At 36.2% G+C, this 18829-nt stretch overlaps 1 protein-coding gene across 1 annotated transcript in view; it reads left to right on the plus strand.

Moving 5' to 3' along the window:
• Nucleotides 1-469: 469 nt before the first annotated feature.
• Nucleotides 470-18829, plus strand: part of KCNAB3 (potassium voltage-gated channel subfamily A regulatory beta subunit 3) — a 157682-nt gene continuing 139322 nt past the window's right edge. Inside the window, exon 1 of the mRNA XM_053718289.1 lies at nucleotides 470-770. Coding sequence (XP_053574264.1) covers nucleotides 550-770 — 221 coding nt within the window. The 5' untranslated portion in view covers nucleotides 470-549. The remainder of the gene's footprint in view (nucleotides 771-18829) is intronic.

Raw genomic sequence — 18829 nt, forward strand, 5'->3', positions numbered from 1 at the left:
AGCTGTCCCACTACTGCACACAGCTCCTCTCCTCCTCTCTGTCTCACTCTTTCTATCTCAATTCCTATTTCATTCACATCTTCCTAGGCTGGGAGGCATTTGTTTTGTCTTCAGTCCTTCTCTTCATTATATCTCTATCTCCCTCTGGCACTTACCTTTTTCCTCTTTCTCTGTCCTTTTGACACTCCTGACTTTTTAGCCTCTCAATTGTCCCATCCCCCTCTCCCCTCCCCCTCCTCTCACTCTACCTTTCTGCTATTATCCTGTGTCTTACAGCCCTTTCCCTGTCATTTGGTTCCTACATATTCACATTCCCTCTCTCTTTCCTTTTTCAGTCTCCTGCTTCTTTTTTCTATTATCTGCTTCTCTTTTAATTTTATCATTACTCTTTCATCTCCCCCCTATAACCCTTCCCCCCCTTATTTTCCTATTTCATTTCTTCTCCTTCCCCTATAAACCCCCTCTTTTTCTCTCTTTCTCCCCTGTCCCAGAGTGTCCCAATCCCCCTATACTCTCACTTTCATATTATTTTACCCCCCTCTCACAATAATGCAAGTTTCATTTGCTTGCACTGAGCAGACACTACGAAGTAGGACCAGTGAAGACCGTCTGTGTCCCAGTCGCCCCTCAGGTGGACAGAATGGGGGTACAGGGGGACAAAGCAAACAGCGTACTCCCCCTATGGGGACAAAAAATGCTAATCAGGTGCTTCCCCTCCTTTCTCACATCCTGCGTGAGTCCACAGGCAAAGCAACTGGCATGAAATACAGGTAAGGGGAGTACAGTACATCCCAGAGAAGTTTTATAGGATTCATATCTCATGTAACAAAACCTTCATATCTAGAGCCATTCAGTTTGGTAGGTTCTACAAATCTGTTTTTATTGAAAACATTTTATTACATATTCTGCATGGGGGATTTTGTGGATACATTTTGTGATAAACTTAACAAATAGCACCAACTTTGGACTAGGCTTGTCCAACTCAAGGCCTAAGGGGCCACACCTCCGTTCTTCTATTCCTCTGCATTTTACAACCCACAGTGTCTGCACCTGTCTGGTCCCTCTTTTGTTTGTGTGCACAAATATGTTGTAGCACTTGCCTTGTTATACTGAGATATCATTTATCATCTCATTTGTTAAAGGGACACTGAACCTACATTTTTTCTTTAGTGATTCAGATAGAGCATGAAATTTTAAGCATATTTCTAATTTACTCCTATTATCACATTTTTTTCATTCTCTTGGTATCTTTATTTGAAATGCAAGAATGTACGTTTAGATGCCGGCCCATTTTTGGTGAACAACCTGGGTTGTCCTTGCTGATTGGTGAATAAATTCATCCACCAATAAAAAAGTGCTGTCCAGAGTGCTGAACTTAAAAAAAGCTTAGACGTCTTCTTTTTCAAATAAAGATAGCAAGAGAATGAAGAAAATTTGATAATAGGAGTAAATTAGAAAGTTGCTTAAAATTGCATGCTGTATCTGAATCACGAAAGAAAAAAATTGGGTTCAGTGTCCCTTTAAAGTAGAAATATCCATTTGTACTTTTAAAATTTCCAAATTTATGTTAATTGTCTTTGGAGGGTAAAATAATTTAAGTGTCACCATTTATATAAAACGTGTGTTTAAATTAACCCATATGAAATAATTTGTATCTTATTACAAAGGATGAACTCCTCCAGTTATACTGTACATTTTTTACAGTCAGTTACTTGTAGTTTCCTCGTATGATCTGTTTATATTAAATGGACATTAAACTCAAAAATTTTCTTTCATGATTCAGATAGGGCTTACAATTTTAAACAAACTTTCCAATTCACTTCTATTATCAAATTTGCTTAATTATTTCAGTATCCTTTGTTGAAGAAGCAGCAATACACTACTGGAAGATAGTTGAACACATCTGGTGAACCAATGACACGAGGCATCTATGTGCAACAATCAATCAATCAATCAGCAGCTAGCTCTAAATAGTGCATTGCGGTTCTTGAGCCTACCTAGGAATACGTTTCAACAAAGGATACTAAGAGAGCACAGCAAATTGGATAATAGAAGTAAATTGGAAATGTGTTTAAAATTGTATGCTCAGTCTAAATCACAAAATAAACATTTTTGGTTTCATGCCCCTTTAAGAGTTCTTGGTGTAAGTTTATCCTTGATCGATGCTTATTTTTAAGATTGGTTAAGACATCTAGATATTCTATTTGTATTATCTTTTATATATAAATGACCAATATACAATGGTACAAAACATTATAAAACTAAATACAACAGATAGATGGGGGCTCTGCTACATATCTTATTTATAACATATTTACAAAATGTTTTTATAGTCATGTTAAGCTTTAGTTTGTCAGCTCCGATACATTCTGGGAGCTACTGTATAAACACGGAGAGGGATGATATAATGCCTGCAATATACTTTTATAACATGCTTATTTTCAGACTAGTCACTGCTTTACTGATAATACATTATACGTATGCCACATGCGCACAAGTTTGCCTCTTAGCACCAGTGATGTCACATGCTGGGTTGCATGATAAAAGCTATTGCAAAAAAACGGAGATCACTTTTAAAAGAAGGATTGTTAAAAAAAATATTACTATATTTTCAAAAAATGGAGGAAAGCATTTAAATAGAAAATGTAGTGTTGGACACAACTACGGTAGTACAGTTACTATTCACCATAATAAAAATGTTTTCCTGTACCTGCAGATCACTTCAAAGTCACTTCTGTAGCTTAACCCCTTACAGGTGCTGGTTGGCGAAGATTCTCAAATTGATACAGGTGCTGCCATCTTAAAGCTTAGGTATTCTTACACCCTATAGCAAAAGGGGTACCTGCTCGCAGATCAGTGAGGTTGTTGGCTTTTGACAGCTGTAAAGTGCACTTCGGGTTAGTGTGCAGAATGTTTTTTTGTTTTGTTTTTAACGTTACATGATAATATTAAAAAAACAACCCTCAGGGACAGTATTGAGAAATACGGCAAAAAAAAAAATCTAAAAGGAATAGTTTAGTCAAAATTAAACTTTCATGTTTCAAATAGGGCATGTAATTTTAAACAACTTTCCAATTTACTTTTATCATCAAATTTGTTCTCTTGGTATTCTTAGTTGAAAGCTAAACCTAGGTAGGCTCATATGCTAATTTCTAAGCCCTTGAAAGCTGTCTCTTTTCTGAATGTATTTGACCGTTGTTCACAGCTAGAGGGCATTAGTTCATGTGTGCCATATAGATAACATTGTGCTCACGCTGTGGAGTTACGTATGAGGGCACTGATTGGCTAAAATGCAAGTCTGTCAAAAGAACTGAAATAAGTGGGCAGTCTGCAGAGGCTTAGATACATGGTAATTACAGAGGTAAAAAGTATATCAATATAACCGTGTTGGTTATGCAAAACTGGGGAATGCATAATAAAAGAATTATCTATCTTTCTAAACAATAAAAAGTCTGGTGTAAACTGTCCCTTTAAGTTCCCACTCTATATTATGCTTAAAAATCTGAAGTACACAATACACTTTTTTTTTTTTTTAATATAATTTTTATTGAGGTATTTGAAAAGTACAAACATTTAATACGTTACAATTGTCAAACTTATTATGTCAAAGAATATACAGATACTATAAAACATCATGAATATTTCTAGGTATGACAGTCTATACGAGTTACTGGAGAACCATGTAATATCCAGAGATATAGGGCTTTCGTAAGATGGGGTAATCTGTATAGGGAGTGTAAACATAGAATACAGTACCTTGTTTTATAATTTTTTTTAAACAATATATAGAGTTGCATATCCCCTTAACTATATTTAAGCAGTATATGGCAATTTATCCCTAAATAGTAAAACGGGCCTCTCGTGGACCCCTAACATATTATCTAGAAGTGGTAGGGATTTCAGGGAGACAGTGAAAAAGAAATGGAGTTTCAGTAGGATGTATTTCCTATGCTTACCTAGTAAGCTTTTTCAACGGGGTGGGGGGGGGGGGAGTAAAATTAACGAAATAGTATTATAGGAATAGAAATATTCTTACTGGCTATATTTCCTCTGAGTCTACGTGCCTTTTAATATATCTTGATCTTGTTAATAAGGAACTGATGTCAGAGTGGTGACTGTATCCCTTTGTAAAATTTAAAGCATCTAGGTTTGAAGAAGTGGCTATGCTGTGTTGAAGATGAGAGGTGAGTGTAAAAAATAGATTATGTCTAGTTCACTAGCATTTAACTTCAAGTCTGGTGTTAGCTATAGTACATTTATGCCAAGTAAATCATTGGTTCAATCAGGAGCCTCTAGCAATGACTTAGGGCAAGATTTATTAAAGTGAGAATAAGAAAATGCTCATCACCATATTTATGAAAGGTTATGCGTCAATAAAGTCGCAACTTTTCATATGTGCGAACAAATTGACTCATGACCATTCGCAATGCGAATAAATTGTCTGGAAATGCCTAATTCTTGTATTAATCTCTATTGGCATTTTAAAATGCCCGTATATATTCGCAGTTCCCATATATTTATGAAAAGTGGTGCATGCAATATTCATTGTTTTAATCTCGCCAATTTGTAGGTTGCGAGGAGTGAAAAATAAAGAGCGATATTGTTGTTTGTCTGGAGGGAAAATGGAAATATGTCTTTTTCTTGCTGTATCTAGGGTTAGAAACAACAAGGCGCAGAACCTGAATAATATTAATAATTAAATAACAAAAAGGTATACACAAATTTATAAAAAAGTAAAATAAAGTGCAATTGAAATAAGTGTATTAAAAAGAACGAAGATGAGCTCCAAAAAACCGGCAACCTTCCTCAATGAAAGAGAGCCAAAGAAGGGGCAAAATAAAAATAACTTTAATATATAAGAAATAACATTCTTTTAAACAACCACTTGATTAAAACAATAAACCATTTACTGGTGTCTAAAATTAAGATTGATAAATAAAGTGAAAATTACATTTTCCCAAGAAAACTAGGATCAGTCATTTACTTGACATCGCAAAAAAGTTTTGCCCCAAAAATGTCTCTAGAATTTTGATAAATACTGGCGACATTTTTGACTTCACACATTGCAAAATATTGCGGAAATAATCACAACTTTTTAGGCACATTTTTTTGGGGCTTGATAAATGTTGCCCTTAAAGGGATACTAAACCCAAATTTTGTCTTTCATGATTCAGGTACAGCATGCAATTTTAAGCAACTTTCTAATTCACTCCTATTATCAATTTTTCCTCATTCACATGCTATCTTGATTTTAAAAAGCTAGACTGTAAGCTTAAGAGCCGTCCCATTTTTGGTTCAGCACCTGGGTAGCGCTTGCTGATTGGTGGCTTAATGTAGCAAACCAATCAGCAAGCGCTACCCAGGTGCTGAAGCAAAAATGGGCCAGCTCCTAACCTTACATTACTGCTATTTCAAATAAAGACAACAAGAGAGCAAAGAAAATGTGTTAATAGGAGCAAATGAGAAAGTTGCTTAAAATTGCATGCTCTATCTGAATCATGAAATAAAATAAAGTCACAACTGAAGTAACAATAATAAAATAAGCTTCTAATATAAATAATGGCTAAGCAAAAATTTGTGTGCTTATTAGATATAGCAGTCCCCTTAAAGTAGTAGCACAACACACTTTTTAATGTAACTGATCTAGGAATGTGTGTTGCTTCTGTCACAGGGTGAAAGAATACTTAACCTTCAAGATTGTGGCACCCAGTTACTAAAGAGGTTAAATTAGAGAATGACTTTAGAGCTGCAAGCATAAAAAGTGACTAGTAATCATGTTGTTGTAGTTGTTTCTAGCAGTTTAACATCCCTTTAAAAAAGGGAAACAAGGAGTTAAAATTGCATTTCAATTGCACTGTTACTAAAAAAGGTAGTTGCTATGGGGAATGGCCTTCCAACAGAAGTGATGGTAATAAATGCAGGAAAGGAATAACTGCAATATATGACTACCATAAGAATTTATTAAACCTACATTACACATAAGGATATTGGTAAATAAAATTGTTTGGTTATTATATATTATCAAAACTGATTTGTTCTATTTCTTTGATTATGTTAAAGTAGAGGTATTATAGTAAATACAAAGAAAGCACAGATATTTATACACTAGTATAATATTATAGATCTGTGACCTGCTTAAAGGGAAATGAAACCCAAAATGTTTCATGATTCATATAGAACATGCGATTATAAACAACTTTCCAATTTGCTTCCATTATCTAAACTGCTTCATTCTCTTGGTATCCTTAGTTGAAAATCATATCTAGGTAACCTCAGGAGCAGCAATACATTACTGGGAGTTAGATGCTGTTTTGTGGCTGCACAAAAATGTATCTTTTCATTGGTTCACCAGATGTCTTCCAATAACTTCGAGTAGTGCATAACTGCTCCTTCAAAAAAGAATACAAAGAAAATGAAACAAATTGGATACAAGAAGTAAAGTGGAAAGTTGTTTAAAATCACATGCTGTATTTGAATCAGGAAATATAAGAAAAAGAAAAATGTTAGCTTTTATATCCCTTTTAAAGTGCCTTTGTAGCATTTACAGGGAGGGTTAGGCTTACCTTTTAACCCCTTCACTGCTGATCTTTTTCCTACCACTGTGCTGAAATAATTTGTAATCTTTTGCACTCGTAGCATTTAAACATTGATGTTAATGACATCATTTATGTTGTTTTGTTTTTTAGCAGACAGAGCGCTTTTGTAAAAAGCTTTAGTTTGCAGAAATACCCAAATATGCAAAAAGCAGTGATACAAAAAAAAAAATGTTTGTGTAATTTTCTGTAGTATACATTCTGTAATTAAGTTTTAAGCATTTTAAACATTTAAACACAGGCTCTACATTTACAACAATTTACCTTGCAAAAATACCAAAAAATTTTTCAATAAAAGTTAGGAAAATTAAATTTTGATGATACAAGTGATTTGTTTTTTCGCTTTGCATCATCTTGAAATTAATGCAAAAAAATAAATAAAAATAGGTAGGAGTAAAATATCTAGCCATAATAATACAGGTGACCCTCGTTTTACAACGGTTCAATTTACACCGTTTCAGAATAACAACCTTTTTTTCCAGTCATGTGACTGCTATTGAAAAGCATTGAGAAGCAGTGCATTTATTAAAATAGCCAGTAGGTGGAGCTGTCCGCTTGTGTTGCAGCAAAGCCAAGCAAGCTGAAATTAATCAGTTTAACCAGACCTAAGCTATCAAGCAGATTTCAAAGGAACAAGATCTTCCTGTCTATAAATCAGTCCAGATTGGAATGCATAGAAAGAACTGTTTGCAGAAAAATGCAAGTGAAGTCTGTGTTGTGTGATTATTTTATTGGGTTTATAATGCTGTTTAGCAAATGTTTTTGTTCATTTAACTTAGTTTAATTATATATTCTGTGTTGTGTGATTATTTTATTAGGTTTATAATGCTGTTTAGCATTTAAAGTCTTCATTTCAAAGCTTTAAAAATAATGTATTAGGTGTTACTTATGACAATTTTGAGAGGGGCCTGGAACCTATCTACCTCACTTCCCATTGACTTACATTATAAACTGGGTTTCAATTTACAACGGTTTTGATTTACAACCATTCCTTCTGGAACCTAACCCCGGCGTAAACTGAGGGCTACCTGTATTAGATGAACAAAATTCTGATTTAACTCATTTTGACAGTTTGCCCTAAAGGGGTTTGAGACCCCTCACTTGAAAAAAGATAATCCTTCTTTCATGTTATGGGTATTGTGTATTTGGGTTTTATACTGTTTGTAGGGGGTAGGGATGGGCGAATGTGCAAATTTTCGAATTTCGAATGTAGAACGAATGTTATTACCGAAATTCGAATTCTAAATTCGAATGTCGATAAGAACGAATATTCTTAAAAATTCGAAAATCGAATGTTAGTTACAGTTTTCGAATGTCACTTTCGAATTCGAATGTTTATAATTATATCGAATGTCTACATTCGAAATTCGAATTTTTCGAATTCGAATATAAATTCGAATTTTTCGAATTTGAATATAAATTCGAATTTTTCGAATTCGAATATTGCATAATTTGAATATTACATTTAAAAGCATTAGAAATACTATTACAATCTAAATTCAAATTTTTCGAATTCGAATACATGTATTGCATAATTCGAATATTACATTTAAAGAAAAAGCAATAGAAATACTATTACAATCTAAATTCGAATTTTTCGAATTCGAATACACGTATTGCATAATTCGAATATTACATTTAAAGAAAAAGCATTAGAAATACTATTACAATCTAAATTCGAATTTTTCGAATTCGAATACACGTATTGCATAATTCGAATATTACATTTAAAGAAAAAGCATTAGAAATACTATTACAATCTAAATTCGAATTTTTCGAATTCGAATATTGCATAATTCGAATATTACATTTAAAGAAAAAGCATTAGAAATACTATTACAATCTAAATTCGAATTTTTCTAATTCGAATATTGCATAATTCGAATATTACATTTAAAGAAAAAGCATTAGAAATACTATTACAATCTAAATTCGAATTTTTCGAATTCGAATATTTTCGAATGTAATCGTAAAATTCGAAACCGAATATTCGAAAATCGAATGTTAGAATGTTATGTAAACATTCGAAATTCGATTCGAACGAACGAATGTGTTAAAATTCGTGCCGTTTTTCAAATGTTGCGAAACATTCGCCCATCCCTAGTAGGGGGTAGGAGTGTGTTTTTACTGCTATACCCCCCACACTAACAATTTAGGTAGGTAATACACCATATTGTGCCCCTCTATGTTTTATGTTCAGATGAAAGGGACCCTAAAAGAGTTGCCCCTTATCAAACACTTACCGGGTGCCTGGCTAAAGAAAGTAGTTGTTAATTACTATCATGACTGTGTAAACATTAGATGATGATGAATATCCTCTTTCAAATTATGGCTCATTCTAAACTCATAATTTAAGGGACAATAAATTCAATATTAAACTTTCATTATTCAACTTGTGAGTTTAAACCACATTCCAATTGCTTGTTATCTAATTTGCTTCATTCCCTTGGTTTCCTTTGTTGACAAGCATACCTATGTAGACTTATTGGTGGCTGCTCATATATGCAACTTGTTATTGGCTCACCCAATGTGTTCAGCTAGCTCCCAGTAGTAATTTTGTGTTCCTTCAACAAAGGATACCAAGAGAATGAAGTAAATTTGACAAAAGCAGTACATTGGAAAGTTAATTTTATGCTCTATATGAAACCTGAAAGAAAAGCAATGGTTTCATGTCTGAGCACTAGTAGTGATCCTGAATTGGTCCTGAGCTGGTCACAACCATTAATCCGTAGTTATGAGCATATGCTGTTGTTTATTAGCTCAAGATCTGTATCCTCCTAATGATCACTGGGGCAATGCATATCAGTTCTTGAGCAAGAGTTTAGCTGTGTGTTTGACACATTTCTAAGAGTTAAACACACGGTTATTAAGATCATTTGGAGCAGTTTATTATTGCAAGAGAATGTCCGTTTAAATCTAAGCGAAAGATAGGGCCTTAAAAATAGCAGCTAATAATCCTTTCCTGGTACTCTATGGGAGAAGTTATCACTCTTTCTTGCAGTGATCATTGTAATCCTAAGGGGTTTAGTAACCCCCCCAATCAAAAAAGGGGGTTATCCTCTTTCAAATGAGGAGTCACATTTCAAGCTAAGTCAAAGAGAGGCGTTATCTATTTTTGTTGCTGCAGCAAATGATCACTATTTATGCAACACAGCTTCATCTTAGATAAACATATGACCTTTCATTTGAAAGGGCAGACACCCCTCTTTCAAATAAGGAGTCTTTTTGTAAGTGGTGGTGTAGCCAGAATATTGGCTCCAGAAGAGCACGATCCCTGCACCATAAACAATATTGATGATGACATCACAAAGTTACACACAGGGATACAAAAACTGAGAAGGGTCTTCTGGTCCCACCTCATTCCTCCATTTTAGACAAAAAAATAGGTGCCATTGTGCATAAGCGCAATACAGGGACGTCAATCTCTGATTTTCTTGCCATCCATGTGAGTGGTACAGTGTTTAGAGTAGCATTAAATGGACGTGAAACCAAAAAAATTCTTTCATGTTTTAGGTAGAACATACAATTTTAAACAACTGTCCAGTTTACTTCTATTATCAAATTTGCTTAATTCTCTTGGTATTATTTGATGAAGGAGCAGAAATGCACTACTGGTTTCTAACTGAACACATGGGTGAGCCAATGACAATGCAGCCCCTGAGCCTACCTAGATAAACCTTTTCAGCAAAGGATAACAAGAAAGCAAATTAAATAATAGAAGTCAATTGGAAAGTTGTTTAAAATTGTATGCTCTGTCTAAATCATGAACGTCTAATTATGACTTTACTGTCCCTTTAATGTCCCTTTAAACAGTACACACAGGGTGTTTTGTATTGTGAGAATTTGCGGGCACTGTACAACATTGATCATGTTCCCAGCTTCTGTCTCTCATTGTCGTGAGCTGCACCACATATATAACGATCAGAATCACTGCAGAGAGCTGACAGATAGAGTCTACTTTATGAGGAAGCTACACTGAATTTTTAAACAAAAAATGGTTATGAAATTATTGATGATGCACACTGAGTAGAGTCTGGTTACTGAAAATTAACAGGGGAAGAGTAGGTTAAAATTGATACATCTGTCAATCAATCAATCAGTCTTTCTGTCTAATGTCTATCTATCTATCTATCTATCAATCAGTCAGTCTGTCTAAAATCTATCTATCTATCTATCTATCTATCTATCTATCTATCTATCTATCTATCTATCTATCTGTCAATCAATCAGTCTGTCTCTGTCTAAAGTCTATCTATCTTTGGTCTGTCTTTCTTTCTTTCTTTCTTTCTTTCTTTCTTTCTTTCTTTCTTTCTTTCTTTCTTTCTTTCTATCTATCTATCTATCTATCTATCTATCTATCTATCAATCATCTAATCTATCTACAGTTTCTGTATATCTATCTTCCTGTCTGTCTATCTATCTAGCTATAATTTCTAGTAATATATAGTGGTATTGTTTAAGTGTTGTTATTAATAATATATACTAGCCATACATTGTACATAATGTATGGTGGTATTGCCACTTTATACTCAGAAGATCATTCATATTTCTCATATGAAAAACGTGCACAATTCTACCAGATTAAAGTAATATGCAGCATGCAGCGCAAGTACTTATAAATTACTATGGCCATATTTACCTCTGTGGCACATCTTGTGTTAAAAAGCATAATACTTTATAAATGCAGTAATAAAACACAGCAAACTTTCAGGCACAAATACCTTTCTTAAATATTTAGCTTTTTTCCTATGCGGTTCTAAAATCTATATGTAGACTATATTATACCCATAATGTCTCTAGAAGAGATCATTTAGCAACTAGAACCTATAGAGCAGAAAGAGTTGGTATATTCTGTAAGATTGCAAACATTTCCTTCTGCAGAAAGGTTTGACAACGCAATGATAAATAATTTGTCAGACACAATATAAGGATACCATCTTTGAGATGCTTGCTGATACGCTATGGAATAGACAGCACTACAGAAAAAGATGGGCAATTAAACTGTACCATTTTCTGCAACTAAAATCAACAAATAAAGCCATGTGGCTGTTCTTGTGCTACTTAAAGGACCACGCAAAGCAGTAGAATTGCATAAGTAACAAGTGCATAATAAAAAGACAATGATTTAACACCTACTGTGAATTTCAAATAATCAATAGATTTTTTTCTGACAAATGTATTTTTTCTCCCATTTTCCGGCCCCTGTATCATGTGACAGACATCAGCCAATCACATACTAGTAAACGTATACTCTTTGAGCTTGTGCACATGCTCTGTAGGATCTTGTTCCTTAGAAAGTGTGACTATAAAAAGATTTGATAAAATTTGATAATGGACGTAAAGTGGAAAGGGTCTTAAAACTGCATGCTCTTTCTGAATCATAAAAGTTTATTTTGACTTGAGTGTCCCTTTAACATTGCCATAAAAATATCACTATACTGTAGGTGTTCAAATAATCTGGTTATGAAAACAGAGATATTAAAACAAGCATATACTGTCTGTATAGAATGATATGCTAAATGTGATAGAATGGGGAGTATTTAAAATAAATAGTAATACAAACACGTTCTAATGATTTTAATTGTTAACTATTTAGAAAAAGAATCTGTATACATTATCTACTATGCTGTGACAATTGGCAGTGATGAGCGTGAGTGGGAATCACTAACATGTATCTACTTTATTACCACAGTTTATTACTGAGCCTAAATGCATCATCTATGATTTTTATGCTTTGAATGTCAGCTGAGTTTTGTCTGACATCTGATTAGCTTTCCACTTACTATCCAGTTCTCCTCTTCCAGCAGCTCAGTGGAATACTAAGACAGTTGACCTTGTATTGTCATGCCTATAAAGATAGTGTAGGGCAAAATATAGCCCAAAGCATTGAGCTTGGGTGTGTGGCAACATTGTTGCAGTGTGGAGGGAGGCGTTGTACTCACCCTTTATAGGTCTTAAACAGGAAATCCACTTACTCTTTGCTCCTGAGGACTCCTGGAAGCTTCCTCACCCTCCCTTCCCCTGTTTTGTTCTACAGGTTGACGGCAATCATTTTTATGAATCCTCCTAAAGAGGTCCAGTAGGGTGTCTGAGGCTTGAGGAGGGTTAGTCAACCTACCTCTTTAAGTCTGAGGACGGTAATTTCAGCTCTCTCGCTGTTGATCCTGGTCCTACTGGTTTGTAGTTTTGGTTGGCTTGCACCCTAGCTTAGGCAGGTGGTCAGGGCCCTAGCTGTTGGCTAAGAGGTTGAGTGATGGCCATTGCATGAAGGGTGACGTTCTCAGGATCGAGCCTTGGGGTAGCCTTACTGGGTTGTGACCAGTGTTCCCTGTAAGCCCAGTTTTGTGTGCGGTCCAGCAGTGAAACAGTTTATTAGGTAACCACACCCTGCAATTAGCAAACACTGCACAATGCAGACTGCAAGGTATGATTCTCTTATGAACTATTTCACTCCTGGGCCACACACAAAATTCACCTACAAGGGAACACTGGTTGTGACGGTCTGAGAACTCCTTAAGTTCCATCATTGTGCGTGTAGCTGAGCTCTGCTTGATGTCAGCAGCTTGGGCACGTGACCAGCTCTTGTGCAGGGGTTCTTACTTAGGCCCTGATTTCCACCACATGTTTGGTTATTTATATTTATTTTGAAAAAAGTTACTGCCGGTTTCCACTCTTGTGTGTTTATTTATGGTTAAATTTAAGTTATTGTCAGTTAGTTACGTAATGGTTAAGGATTTTTTATTAGATCAGTAACTCAGGACGATAGGGCATTTAATCCCAAGATGCTTGTTCAGACCATCCTTACTATAAGAATTGCAAAGTTTTGTCTCTATATCTTAAGCTGCTAAACTGTGTAGAGAGACTGAACCTGGTGTCTAGACTAAGGAGGAACCAGGCAGCAGTCAGGCATCATAACATGAGGGGTAGACAGGAGGGTAATACAGAAGGTTTTTCCAAGTGTCCGCAGCCAGATAGGCAACTCAGCAATAAAGCAGGCAAGAAACATATTGAAAGATCAGGCCAAAGTCATAATAGAAAGGACAACACAGGAATGTGAACACCAGGATTTTACCAAGCACTAAATAACACTCCCACAGGCCTTTCAAAACATTCTGTGTCACATTTGCTTTCTGCTGCAGAGTCACTGCTGACATCAAGGCTAGAAATAATGCTGTCATTAATGCAGATTGCTTATCCTGCACAATGTTTAGCAAAACCACAAGTGCAGACCACACCATTTTTAGCACACCCCTCTCCTGCTGCAGGGCTACACTCATTGCTAAGGGCTCAATTATCTAAAGGTCTCTGAGCTGGTGAGATTATGTAAGAATGCTCGCCAGTACTTCTATTTTACCTATCCAGGTGAAATGATCTAAAGGCACTTTTACCTTCAAAACAGGGTGTCTCGCTGAAGGGCATATACTGAATTTTTCTATAAGAAGGAGATGCATGCATTACAAAAAGTGCACAATGAAAATCGAAATGTAAAAATCATACTAAACGAATAGTTGAACCATTCACATATAATAAGGAAAAAAAATTGTATTGTTACGGTGCATCAAATTTTGTAACAAAATTATTTACCAAAAATTGTATTTTATCATAAAGGTAAAATGTGCATGTAAATCACACAAAAATAAAATTATTAAATATGCACAACGTAAATCATAATTTAAGTACACTGGATGTGCAAAACCACATATAAATTTATACAAAATACAAAGCGTGATTGTTGTTTTGTCATAAAATGGGCTGAACATGGGTGTTGCATGGGCATGTATGAAAGTGTCTCTCAAATCCCAGCCTAATTATCTGAACATCTCCGCCACACAGATCTCTCTGTTTGTCTCACAAATTAAAAGGTGAAGAGGTTGTTACAAAATATGCAAAATACTTAAAGTGATGGTAAATTTTATACAAAATACCCCCCAACTGTCCCGATTTTCACGGGACAGTCCCGGTTTCAGGAGTCTGTCCCACTGTCCCCAGTTGCTTGCCATCTGTCCTGCATTGCCCCATGCAAAAAATAAAAAATTCTATTGGGCCCATACTCAGAAGCAGCTGGCTTTTCTCTCCCAGGGTTAGATACCTGTTAGATTCCCTGTGGAAAAGGAATGGTGTGTGGGTTAAGCAGGAGTAAGAAGGCTGTATACCCTCTGACCTCAGGTAATAGTGACCTCTAACTTCTGGTAGTGATGACGTCTAACCCCTGGTGATAATACTAGCATGCCTTCAGTTTTATACAATGACTGAGCAGTGCTAGCACCAGGGTAACAAACAGTGGCAGCCTCAGACTGACAGCTAATGTGCTTGCCAACCCCAGGACCCCATACAATGAATTACAGATACCCATATATGATGAAGTGTGTATCTGCATTTATAAGTTTATGCTATGTAGTGTGTGTATCTTCATGTATAAGTGTAAGCTATGTAGTGTGTGTGTGTATCTGTATGTATAAGTGTTTGTGTAATTCTGCATGTATAAGTGTATGCTATGTAGTGTGTGTGTGTATCTTTATGTATAAGTGTATGCTGTGTAGTGTGTGTGTATCTGCATGTATAAGTGTAAGCTATGTAGTGTGTGTATCTGCATGTATTAGTGTATGCTTTGTAGTGTGTGTGTATCTGCATGTATAAGTGTATGCTATATGGTAAGTGTGTATCTGTATGTATAAGTGTGTGTATCTGCATGTATAAGTGTAAGCTATGTAGTGTGTGTATCTGCATGTATTAGTGTATGCTGTGTAGTGTGTGTGTATCTGCATGTATAAGTGTATGCTATATGGTAAGTGTGTATCTGTATGTATAAGTGTGTGTATCTGCATGTATAAGTGTAAGCTATGTAGTGTGTGTATCTGCATGTATTAGTGTATGCTGTGTAGTGTGTGTGTATCTGCATGTATAAGTGTATGCTATATGGTAAGTGTGTATCTGTATGTATAAGTGTGTGTATCTGCATGTATAAGTGTATGCTATTTAGTGTGTGTGTATATCTGTATGTATAAGTGTATGCTGTGTAGTGTGTGTATATCTGCATGTATACGTGTAAGCTATGTAGTGTGTGTGTATCTGCATGTATATGTGTAAGCTATGTAGTGTGTGTGTATATATCTGTATGTATAAGTGTATGCTGTGTAGTGTGTGTATATCTGCATGTATACGTGTAAGCTATGTAGTGTGTGTGTATATATCTGTATGTATAAGTGTATGCTGTGTAGTGTGTGTGTATCTGCATGTATAAGTGTAAGTTATGTAGTGTGTGTGTGTGTGTATCTGCATGTATAAGTGTATGCTATGCAGTGTGTGTATTTGCATGTATAAGTGTAAGCTATGTAGTGTGTGTGTGTATCTGCATGTATAAGTGTATGCTATGTAGTGTGTGTGTGTATCTGCATGTATAAGTGTATGCTATGTAGTGTGTGTGTATCTGCATGTATAAGTGTATGCTATGTAGTGTGTGTGTGTGTATCTGCATGTATAAGTGTATGCTTTGTAGTGTGTGTGTGTATGTATAAGTGTGTGTGTATTTGCATGTATAAGTGTAAGCTATGTAGTGTGTGTGTGTATCTGCATGTATAAGTGTATGCTATGTAGTGTGTGTGTATCTGCATGTATAAGTGTATGCTATGTAGTGTGTGTGTGTATCTGCATGTATAAGTGTAAGCTATGTAGTGTGTGTGTGTGTATCTGCATGTATAAGTGTATGCTATGTAGTGTGTGTGTATCTGCATGTATAAGTGTATGCTATGTAGTGTGTGTGTGTATCTGCATGTACAAGTGTAAGCTATGTAGTGTGTGTGTGTGTGTATCTGCATGTATAAGTGTAAGCTATGTAGTGTGTGTGTGTATCTGCATGTATAAGTGTAAGCTATGTAGTGTGTGTGTGTATCTGCATGTATAAGTGTATGCTATGTAGTGTGTGTGTATCTGCATGTATAAGTGTATGCTATGTAGTGTGTGTATCTGCATGTATAAGTATATGCTATGTAGTGTGTGTGTATCTGCATGTATAAGTGTATGCTATGTAATCTGTGTATCTGCATGTATAAGTGTATGCTATGTAGTGTGTGTGTGTGTATCTGCATGTATAAGTGTATGCTATGTAATCTGTGTATCTGCATGTATAAGTGTATGCTATGTAGTGTGTGTGTGTATCTGCATGTATAAGTGTAAGCTATGTAGTGTGTGTGTGTATCTGCATGTATAAGTGTATGCTATGTAGTGTGTGTGTATCTGCATGTATAAGTGTATGCTATGTAGTGTGTGTGTATCTGCATGTATAAGTGTATGCTATGTAATGTGTGTATCTGCATGTATAAGTGTAAGCTATGCAGTGTGTGTATTTGCATGTATAAGTGTAAGCTATGTAGTGTGTGTGTGTGTATCTGCATGTATAAGTGTAAGCTATGTAGTGTGTGTGTATCTGCATGTATAAGTGTATGCTATGTAGTGTGTGTGTGTGTATCTGCATGTGTAAGTGTATGCTTTGTAGTGTGTGTGTATGTATAAGTGTATCCTATGTAGGGTGTGTTTCTGTGTATTTGAGTGTGTGTACGTGTATATATGTTTAGCTTGTGTTACTGTGCATTTTTGCTGACTTTAAAGGCGATAAGCTAAAATATTAATGGGGCATGCAAAGAGCAGTTTTAAGGGAAGCTGAACCCAAATTTTTTCTTTTGTGATTCAGATAAAGCATGCAATTTTTAGCAACATTCTAATTTACTCCTCTTATAACATTTTCCTCATTCTCTTGGTATCTTTGTTTGAAAAGCAAGAATGTAAGTTTAGATGCCGGCCCATTTTTGGTGAACAACCTGGGTTGTTCTTGCTGATTAGTGGATAAATTCACCCACCAATAAACAAGTACTGTCCAGTGTCTGAACCAAAAATTGTCTGGCTCCTTACCTTAGATTATTTTTCAAATAAAGATAGCAAGAGAACAAAGACAAATTGATAATAGGAGTAAATTATAAAGTTGCTTAAAATTGCATGCTCTATCTGAATCACAAAAGATAAAAAATTGGGTTCAGTGTCCCTTTAACCCCTTAATGACAACTGACGTACCAGGTACGTCCTGCAAAAACTTGCAGTTAGTGACAATGGACGTACCTGGTACGTCCGTTGTCTAAGAGAGTGCTGGAAGCAATCGCAATCGCTTCCAGCAGCTCTCAGGGTATTGCAGTGATGCCTCGATATTGAGGCATCCTGCAATACCCTTTAAAAAGCATCCGATGCAGAGAGAGCCACTCTGTGGCCCTCTCTGCACCGGTAGCGATGGGGCCGTTCGTTGGTGGGTGGGAGCTTACAGGGAGGAGGGTGGGCGGCCCATCGCTACCCGGCATCCGGTTCCTTCAAGTGCATTGTGCACGCCGGATGCCGGGAGCGTGCGGGGGGGCTGCGTGCACGCGCGCGCGCGCGCAGCAATCACTGGCACTGCCACCAATGAATTTTGGTAAGAGGGAGGGGGGCAGCAAACAGTAAATTTTTTTTAATAATAATAGGATCTGGTAGGGTTAGGGGGGTGGGGGTACTGGGGGGGCAGCTACACTACAGAAAAAATGAAAAAAAAAACATTTAAAAATAAAAAAAAACACTTTTTTGGGGAAAACTGGGTACTGGCAGACAGCTGCCAGTACCCAAGATGGTGGCAATTAGGTAGGTGGGGAGGGTTAGAGAGGTGTTTGGGGGGGATCAGGGAGGTTGGGGGTTAAGGCAGGGGTCCATCACAGCTGAATAATTTAAAAAAAACAAAACAAAACAAAAAAAAAACACCTTTTATTTTAGTACTGGCAGACTTTCTGCCAGTACTTAAGATGGCAGGGACAATTGTGGGGTGGGGGAGGGAAGAGAGCTGTCTGGGAGGGATCAGGGGGTGGGATGTGTCAGGTGGGAGGCTAATCTCTACACTAAAGCTAAAATTAACCCTGCAAGCTCTCTACAAGCTACCTAATTAACCCCTTTACTGCTGGGCTTAATACAAGTGTGGTGCGCAGCAGCATTTAGCGGCCTCCTAATTGCCAAAAAGCAACGCCAAAGCCATATATGTCTGCTATTTCTGAACAAAGGAGATCCCAGAGAAGCATTTACAACCATTTGTGCCATAATTGCACAAGCTGTTTGTAAATAATTTAAGTGAGAAACCTAAAATTGTGAAAAATGTCACTTTTTTTTTTATTTGCTCGCATTTGGCGGTGAAATGGTGGCATGAAATATACCAAAATGGGCCTAGATCAATA

The sequence above is a fragment of the Bombina bombina genome, chromosome 6 (assembly GCF_027579735.1).
Source record: "Bombina bombina isolate aBomBom1 chromosome 6, aBomBom1.pri, whole genome shotgun sequence".
NCBI lineage: Eukaryota > Metazoa > Chordata > Amphibia > Anura > Bombinatoridae > Bombina > Bombina bombina.